The sequence below is a fragment of the Grammomys surdaster genome, unplaced genomic scaffold, assembly GCF_004785775.1.
Source record: "Grammomys surdaster isolate TR1022 unplaced genomic scaffold, NIH_TR_1.0 368, whole genome shotgun sequence".
NCBI lineage: Eukaryota > Metazoa > Chordata > Mammalia > Rodentia > Muridae > Grammomys > Grammomys surdaster.
Window position 1 is genome coordinate 24,540 of NW_021604787.1, and position 9,486 is coordinate 34,025.

The 9,486-nt window shown below is 48.5% G+C and overlaps 1 protein-coding gene across 1 annotated transcript in view; it reads right to left on the reverse strand.

The window, feature by feature from the left end:
- Paqr5 (progestin and adipoQ receptor family member 5) overlaps positions 1-9,486 on the reverse strand; it is a 34,651-nt gene that overhangs the window by 14,437 nt on the left and 10,728 nt on the right. Inside the window, exons 2-3 of the mRNA XM_028780311.1 lie at positions 5,239-5,366; positions 1,885-2,090 (exon numbers count right to left, since the gene is read on the reverse strand). Of these exons, the coding sequence (XP_028636144.1) occupies positions 1,885-2,090; positions 5,239-5,366 (334 nt within the window). The remainder of the gene's footprint in view (positions 1-1,884; positions 2,091-5,238; positions 5,367-9,486) is intronic.

Below are 9,486 nucleotides of genomic sequence, written 5' to 3' on the forward strand. Positions count from 1 at the left end.
TATGAATACACTGTAGCTGTCTTCAGACACACCAGAAGAGGGCATCAGATCTCATTACAGATGGTTGTGAGCCACCATGTGGTTGCTGGGATTTGAACTCAGGACCTCTGGAAGTGCAGTCAGTGCTCTTAACCACTGAGCCATCTCTCCAGCCCACCAAAACTTTTTAAAAAGGTGTGTCAGGTGCTTAGCACACAGCTGGCCTAGCAGGACTCGTCCAAATGTTCACTTTTATTAGAACCTAGGAAGCAGCTCGGTTGGTAGAGAGCGTGCCCGGCATGCACACAGCCCTGAGTCCCGTTCCCAGCACTGCATAAAGCCACTTAGTGGCAGGCACATGCCTGTTTCCCAGCACTCAGAGGATGGAGACTTGATGGTCAGAAGTCAAGATCACTCCCGGCTACATAGCCAGTTCTAGAAAGCAAAGCAGAGGGGGAGGAGGGGAGGGAGAAGGAAAGGAGGAAAGAAGAGAGAGAGATCCTTCAGCAAGCCACTGGGTTGAGGGCTTAGACCTCATCCCAGGTAATATGACGCCTGAAAGTCTTTCAGTGGTAGGCAGTGGCCTGGCAGGAAATGAGTCAGGAACCTCCCAGGCAACATGGTGGAGCTGTAGGGCAGAGCCTCTAAGAAGCTCCACTATCGGCTAAGCCGACAGTGAAGGTTTATGGGACAGCCTGAGTTTGATCACTGATTTGACAGAATGGGAAGTAGAGGTGGGGTGGAGAAACTGAAGCTTATTAGAGTTCTGACTTAGCAAGCAGAAGGTGGCACCCCTAGCCAGAGGTGGACCTGAGAGGAAGGGCAGGGCTAGGCTGAGGTAGGACAGGGGTGGGGAGAACACTCAGTCAGCCCCGGCTTCAGGATCAGCTTCAGATCCAGTGCTTGACGATAAGGTTTAGGAGCCCCTTGTCCAGAGATGGGAGGTTGCTCCCGGGTATGTTAGAGAAAAAGCCCCATGTTAATTCTGAGTTACTGACAATTCAGAGTGAGCCAGCTATGAGGCAGAGGAGAGGAAAGAACCGGAAACCCAGAAACACGTGAGGACAGGGATGAGAGGAGGGAGGACATGATGGGCCTGGGGTCATGGCAACCACTTTTGTCTAAAGGATTGGGGAGAACTGAACAATGGAGCATCAGGCCCTGTGTGTGTGCATGTGTGTGTGCATGTGTGTGTGTGTGTGTATCCGCATGTTCGTGTGTGTGTGTGTGTGTGTGTGACACACACAGGTGGGCATTTGTAAAAGAAAAGAGGGAAAAGGATGAGGGTGGTCTTCTCCTGGACAAATTCTTGCAAGAGCAGATACAATGACTAGCTCTCACAGTTAGAGTGGGGCCAGGAGGGAAGGAGAAGCCAGCACCAGCATCCCAGGGGACAGATGACTGACCCTGTGGAGGAGAAAAACAGGAGGAGGGACTTCTTAAGAAAAAAAGAGTCAAAGAGGATGGAGGACCAGTCAGCAGCACCTGCAGTTCACTCCTCTCCTGCAGGGCTGTGGGCGAGTCTGTGGTGCCTCTAAGCCTCTGGGCCAGTGTTTGTGACCCTCCCATCTCTACCAGGTGTACCAGATGCTGGCCCTAATATGCTGGGGTCAGTTCACAGTCGCCTGTGAGGGCCAAACTAGGAACATTTCAAAGTCCTTCCAAAACTGTGGTCAATCCTGGCCATCATTGAACCTTAGCTAAAGTAATATCACAGTAACGGAAGTGGCCAACGCTACAGATCAGGCTATACCACAGACAGCACATGGATGAACAAGCCTTTTACACAATCCACGGCAGAGTTCCTACATCCTTGTAACACTTCCAAAAACCCATCAAATCTCATGGGAGACAGGTACGTGGTAGTCTCGGGGGAGGGGACAGAAGGGCAGGGCCCCCACGTACCCAGGCTGAAGAGATTGACGGCACCATAGTCCAGAAAATAGCAGATATGCCGGGCGTTCTTGGACATAGAGCTGAATGTGTGTGCGCAGCTGGATGCGAAGGGGTACACGCAGCTGGTCCACATGTACACGAGCATAGGCCACGAGTAGCTGTCATTCTGGATGTCTGTCATATACAGGGCAGTCATGAACCTCCACACAAAGAACCTACAACAGAACATGCACCCGCTCAATCCCCTTGTGAGTGTTTTCTGCCTTCCGCCCCACTGGGAGATGCCCCATCCCATGAATCTTCACTTAAGTTGCAATAACATATACTAGAGAGGCTGCCGCGAGGGCGTGCCTTTTTGACTTGAAGCAGCGAATTGGGGACAGACAAGTAGGGTAAGAAGATAGTCCTTGGGGATAGAATCCCCCCAACAGCATCTTTCCCAGCATATTCTCCAGTCTCAGCTTACATACCTCTAAGAATAAGGGTCTCATCCCCTCTCATGGTAGCTTTGAGTGTTGGGAAGGTCCTTCTAAGTCATATTTGCATGGCCTCTAGCCATATGCAGGTCCCCCTTACAGAACCCTTTCCCTTCCACAAACCACTACTGGAGAGCAAGGTCCCTTTGTCCACAGTGTCTATCAAGGAAGGGGACTCCACAAATCCCAGTAACTGAAGAAGGGTCACAAAGCATTTCTTGCTACAAGGGTGATCTTTTCCTATTGTCTAGCACAAGCTGTTTGCTGTTCCTCCCAGATTTTCCTAGGCTGTCCCCAGTGCTCTTGGAGTGGGCCATCTGAGAGCCTGGCTGGGTACTGGGAGCTGTGCCGATGGCTCGGCTGAACACGGACCTCAAAACACACAAGCAGCGGCAGGCAGTACGCAGTGGTATAAAATTCAAAAAGCTGAAATTTAGACAGACATAACGGGAGGTAAAGGAAGATCATCCTTAGTTACATAGAGTTCAAGGCCAGCCTGGGCTACAGACCCTGTCTCAAGAACCTAAACCAAGCCAACAAGACAGCCAACTGTGGCCCATCCTCCAGTTGGAACACCTGTTCAGAATCTTTAGAGTCTCAGGCACAGATGATGTGATATCTGAGGGAGATGAGGAACAGGAAGGACCACAGGAGATGTGAGGCCGGGACACATAGACAAGGCTTTCTGAGAAAGCTCTGGAGGGCACACAGATGCTCCAGAGAGAACCAGGGGCCAGAGAGACAGCCTAGCTCTCTTCCCCTCTGCAGTCTTCAGTTTGTCCACATGTACAGGCTCTTGTTGATACTGCTTTGAAACGGGGTCCTAGTGTATAGCCCAGGCTGGACCTCAAAGTCACAATCTTTCTGCCTCAACTTTCCAAGTTCTAGGATTACAGGTATATACCACCACACTCAGCATTAAGTCTTTAAAACTTTTTTTTGGTATTTATTCTTATGTATATGGAGTGTACTGTGGTGGTGGTGGTGGTGGTAGTGGTGTGTGTGTATGTGTGTGTGTGTTTGTGTGTGTGTGTACACACATGCATGCTCTATCACATATGTAGAGGCCAGAAAACAACTTTGTGGAATCAGTTTTTGTTTGTTTGTTTGTTTTTGTTTTTCGAGACAGGGTTTCTCTGTGTAGCCCTGGCTGTCCTGGAACTCACTCTGTAGACCAGTCTGGCCTCGAACTCTCAAACTCAGAAATCCGCCTGCCTCTGCCTCCCAAGTGCTGGGATTAAAGGCATGCGCCATCATCGCCCGGCTGGAATCAGTTTTTTTCCTTCAACCTTTACATAGGTTCTAGAGATCAAACTCAGGCTGCCAGGCTGGCTTGCCAATTGTCTTTACTCCCTGGCCAGTCTCGTCAGCCGCTTTAATGTGGCTAATGGTTTTTTTGAACCACTGCACCTTCTTACCACTGCCCAGACTGTAGGCCCCAGGCCAGTCAAGATTCTGTACGGATCACCTACTTCACCCCAAGATTGTTTTCTCTCTCTCCTCCTGTTAGTTGCTGGATCTCCACTCTGACTTCTGACATCTAGGTGGGTTGGCAGTTCCACGCTGAAGCACGCTGACTTCCTGATACTCAGGACCACTGGCCACACTCAAGGACTTCCCACCTATCTCAGCCTCTCAACAATCAAAGGATTTGTTCAGCCTGGGCCACCAGCCCACAGAGGTCTGAGTAGGACAGTGACCTGCTGCTGTCCGAGGTCCTCCTGGGCCTGACAGATCCCCAACTCTCCAGATGTTCAAGCTCTGTTTCTTCAGATTCGACCAAAATATCCCAGCGTTTGGGAGAGACTGCATCTGCTCTGAACATATATGGACATTTTTCTTGTCCTTAGTACGTGAACAATACAACAACCTTTGACATAGCATTTACTTTGCCTCGGTATTTTAAGGAATCTAGGGATGATTTAAAGGACATCAGAAAGTAGGAGGAGAAATACGTAAATACTGTGCCACTTGACAAAGGGTGAACTTATAGGCTCCGGTATCTTTAGGGGACCCTGGAACCGATCCCCATAGATGCTCACGGAGAGTTGCACCATGATCTGGGGATGTGACCTGCCCCACCTCTCCATTACCGAGCGAAAGCACAACGTGTGTAAGGCAGGTCTTCGCTCCACCTTTCTCAGCAAGGAGCCTCCTGGCCTTCCCGGAAGCCCCATCTGTCACCCTTACTTCCCAGAGCTTGGCTCCTAGCTGGCTCTATTAAAGGTGACCAACGGTATATTGCTACTCTCCCTAGACAAATACAAGCACCCACAACCATGTCTGTGTCTGTTGTTGTTGCCAGAGAAGGTCTCATGTAGCCCAGGCTAGTCTCAAACTCACTATGTAGTTGAAGATGACCTGAAACTTTTAGAGCATCCTGAGACGCTCCATGTGTGGTTTATGCAGTGTGAGGGAATGAACCCAGGGCTTCTTGCACACACTCTACAAACTGGGCCACATCGCCAGCTCTTGTTATCTTTGCTTTATCGGGGTTTCCTCTCAGTCTCAGCAGCCTCAAGACATTGAAAGAGGTTCATGTCTGTTCTATAGGCAGAAAATGCCAGGCTCAGAGAGATTAAGTCACTTGCTCAGGTCAGTGACACTGTACTAAAGACTTCTTGAAGACCTAAAAAAGCCTTTAAGACTGAAGGAGATGAAGATAAATGCTACTCAGTCGATAGAAGTGTTAGATCCTGTAGCAATCCACAGCCTGACACTTAGTCTGTGATAGTCCCAGCTTCTTGTCCTTCGGTCATACATGCACCTATACCCACAGGGAGACCCCTGGCCCTAGCTCAAAAGCCTCCCTGCCACCAGCTGAGTTTTTAAAGTCAGTCCCCAGGGATCCAGTAGGAGATAGGCTGTCCAGGGAGCCAGAAGGTACCAGAAGGGTAGCAAGTGCGTCCAGATGTTGAGGGTCTCATTGGTCATTTGGAAGAGGCTGAGGATGCAGGCAGTGGCGGAACTCTGTGGGTGTCGGTAGCCAAAGAGGATGCCTTGCTCATGGAACACCTGTGGAGGGAAGACAGGGAAGGGGGTTGGAGGTGAGGCAACAGGAGGGGTGTCCTGGCTAGCGTTGTGTCCTGGGTGGTTGATTAGTTCCTTGTGCTGGTCCTCTCCCTTCCTGCCTTTGTCCACTCTTCTCCCAGGAGCTTCTAAGATCCTCCAAGCAGTCCCAAGCCAGCTGAGGTCCGAGGGCCAGGCCGGCTTCGGGAGGGCAGACTGGCTTTGCACTCCCGACTATGCTTACCCTGGGCATGAATGTTGTCTAAGAGTCCGTGTTTGTACTCTGCCTGAGGCCTATGGCCTAGTCTTTAGATGCCTTCGTGGCTGGCTCGCATGTATGCTGTCTGCCCGAGGCAGCCTGCCCTGGATGTCAGAGGCTGGAAGGGCGATCTCTGCAGAAGATCCTCCCAGTAGGAGGATGTATTCACAAGGCGCTTCATAAAGGCCTTTTGATGATGAGGCCCGTGATGCCAAAGACTGGACTGTGGGAAGAGGAGGCTGGCCACTGCAGGATCATAGAGCCATGGTCCCCAGAGAGGCCTCCTGGTAAGCACTGTTCTCTCGTCCCCCAACATGTCCAGTAAGAAATGTAGGCTGCTCAGGTAGAACCGGCAGGTTTTGACTTGTCTCAAGTATTGTATTATATCCATTTAAAATGGTAACAAGAGAGCTAGGAGATAGCTCAGTGGGTGAGATGTCTGTTGTGCGACCGTGAGGTCAGATTTCAAGCACCAGTGTAAAGTATCAAACACAAAGCAGTGAGGCCCTGTGATTCCAGTGCTGGAGAGGTAGAGACAGAAGGATCCCTGGGGTCTACTGGCCAACCATTCTACCCAATCAGTGGGCCCTGGGTTTAGTAAGAGACCTTGCCTCAAAGAATGCAGTGACAGTTGGGTGTGGTGGCACACACCTTTAATCCCAGTACTCAGGAGGCAGAATCAGGCAGATTTCTGTCGGTTCAAGGCTAAGTCTAGGTAGCAAGTTCCTGAGCCAGCCAAGGCTACATAGTGAGACCCTATCTCAAAAAAATCTAACAGTTAAGATGGTGAAACACTGGGGAAAGATACTCAGCGCCAACCTCTGGCACATGCACTCATGCACACAATGACTGACAAAACCACCAGGTAAGTGTCCCCCACCCCTGTTCATCTCAGAATGTGAAGACAAGTGGAATGTGTTCCTTCTATATCCTTGCTCTACAGAGATGTACACACCCACAGTGGGACAGAGGTTGGGGAAAGCACAGAAAAATAAGCTAGTTGGATAACAGAAAATGAATCTTCCTCTCTGTGTTGCTTAGCTTAAGGTTCCTTCATACTTCCGGCATCTGGGTCCAGATGGCTCTTTGTTGTGGAAGACTGGCCTTTTGTGTGCCTGTTACCTGCTGGAAGTACACAGTCTAACTAAAACCCGTCTCCATGCCAAGTTGTGACAACCCAAACTGTCTCTAAATATTGGAATGGTCTCCTGGAGACAGCATCTAATTCTGGCTAAGAACCACTGATTTTGTTTGTTTTGTGATAAAGGCTTGCTCTGTAGCCCAGGCTTGCTCTGACCTCAAACCCTTGGCAGTGCTCCTGCTTCAGCCTCCAAAATGCTGAGACTACATGTGTAAGCCGTCATGCTTGGCTAGAACCATTTGATTTCAATGGTTCACACTGTCATAACCTTTGGAAGGTAAATTATAGCTAGTGAGATGGATTCGTGGGTAAGGGAACTTATAGTCAAGCCCAATGACCTGAGTTCATTTCCAAAACCCACATGGTAGAAGGAGACAACTGACTCCTGCAAGTTGTACTCTTCACACACACACACACACACACACACACACACACACACACGTGAAATAATCATACAGGAATGAGCTAACAGAGAGAAATTCTTACAGTGATGCTTTGTGTTTAGTCCCCATGATGGAAGTCAAGTCACAGAACTTTCTCAAGCTTCCACTTTGCTTTCTTGTGGGAGGAGGGGAAAGCTGCAGGAGACCAACTGGCTTAGCACCCATGAAGCCTTGGGTTCCACCCCACAGCAAAGCCCTGTACAGAATACAGCTGTTCCCACCTCTGGCTGTTCTGGTCAAGAATTCTCACAGAACTGTAAAAGAAAGTAAGCAAAAAGGCATGTTCCAAATCATGGAAGAATGAAGCACTTGGGAGAATGAGGCAGGAGGATCTCTACAAGTTCAAGGCCAATCTGGCATACAGAGCAAGACTTCATCTCAAAAACAGAAGAAGAAAACTGATGCCCCCTGTGGTACACCATGGGGCCTATGAGATGGGACAGTGGTGACAGGCATGGTAAGTAAGCAACTCAGAAAAGGAAAGGTTTGTTCTTTATAATGCCAGATCACAGTCCATCACTGAGGGAAGTCAAAGTGAAAGCTCAGGGCAGGCCTAAGCTATTCCACACATCATTGCCTCCAATCAAGAAACTCATTTCACATCCAGTAAATACAGCAGCAACCGTGGAGAACACTGCTTGCTAGCTAGCTTGTTCACAGGCTCAGGCTCAGCTAGCTTTCTTATATAGCCCAGGGCCACCTGCTCAGGGAATGGTGCCACCCACAGTGGGCAGGTTCCTCCTAAATCAATTACCAGTCAAGAGAATCCTCCATAGACACAGCCACAAATCTGACCTTCCTCAGTTGGGATTCACCTCTCAGATGACTCTAGGTTGTGTCAAGTTGACAGATAAAACTAACCAGGGCAGCAGACAATGCTGCTTTCTGATTTTAGCTATCAATTTTAGGAAACTGTTAAGTTCAATTCTGGGTAAAGTGGTTAGGCAGTGGGAATGGAGACAGAGACATAGATTTATGGTCTCACGAAGAAGTGCAATTGGGGCCTGGAGAGATTGTTCATCAGTTAAGAGCACTTGCTGCTCTTGGGCAAGACCTGGGTTCATTTTGCAGTACCCACATGGCGGCTCATAACCACTTGTAACTCTAGTTCCAGGGGATTTGACATTGTCTTTTGGCTTCCTTAGGTACCAGGCACACGATATGATTAGGGGCCAGTGAGAGGGGTAAGTGGTGGGTGGTGGGATCAAGTTACATGACATACATGTGCTACAATGTCAAATAAGTACAACATGTAAGCTCATACACAAGAAATCAGAAAGGTTTATTTATTTGTTTGCTTGTTTGTTTATTTTATTTTTTTTCTAAAACAGGTTTCTTTGTGTAGCCCTGGCTGTCCTGGAACGCTCTCTGTAGACCAGGCTAGCCTCGAACTCAGAGATTCACCTGCCTCTGCTTCCCAAGTGCTGGGTTTAAAGGTGTGCACCACCCCTGCCTAGTTTTATATTTTAAAAGAATTACAATTTCTGTTAACTTTGGGCCTTTGCTAATAAAAGTGATTTGCTCCATGCTTTTTTTAAAAGACAAATCATCTTAAATTCTATCTTTTGGGAAAAGGATCTCTGGTAGCCCAGGCTGGCTTTGAACTAGATACATAGGATGACCTTGAACTTCTGTTCTTCCTGACCTTATCTCCAGAGTGTTTCGACAACAGCAAGCCCTACCACACCCAGTTTATAGAGTTCTAGAGATAGAACCCAGGGCTTCTATCATGTTAGGTGAGCACTCTGTCACCCAAGCAGCATCCCAGACCTTCTGTCAGTTTGATTTTCCACTCTGCTGAAGTGTCTGGCTTACGGTGGACATCCTCCTACAATGGGCACAGGGATCTTGACCTTCAGTCTCCACCAGGGCTATGGACAAGGAAGCAAACGGTTCTCTGCTTTTGATGTCTGTAGAATGGGCTCTCCCTAGTTTGGAATTCAGAAGGTCCTCTCTCAGAAAATGTGGCTCCCAGGGGCTTCTCATTGATCCATCAGACTACATTTCAAGTGTTTTTTTTTCTTTCTCATTTAAAAATAATCCAGTCGGGGTTGGGGTGGGGTACTTGGAAGATGTCTCAGAATTAAGAGCACTTGTTGCTCTTGCAGAGGATCTAGGGTCAGTTCTTAGTAGGCAACTCAAAACTGTTAACTCTACTTCTCAGTGATCCAGCACCCTCTTCTGGGCTCTTTGGGTACTGCATGTATACATATACATATACATATACATATACATATACATATACATATACATATACATATACATATACATATACATATACAT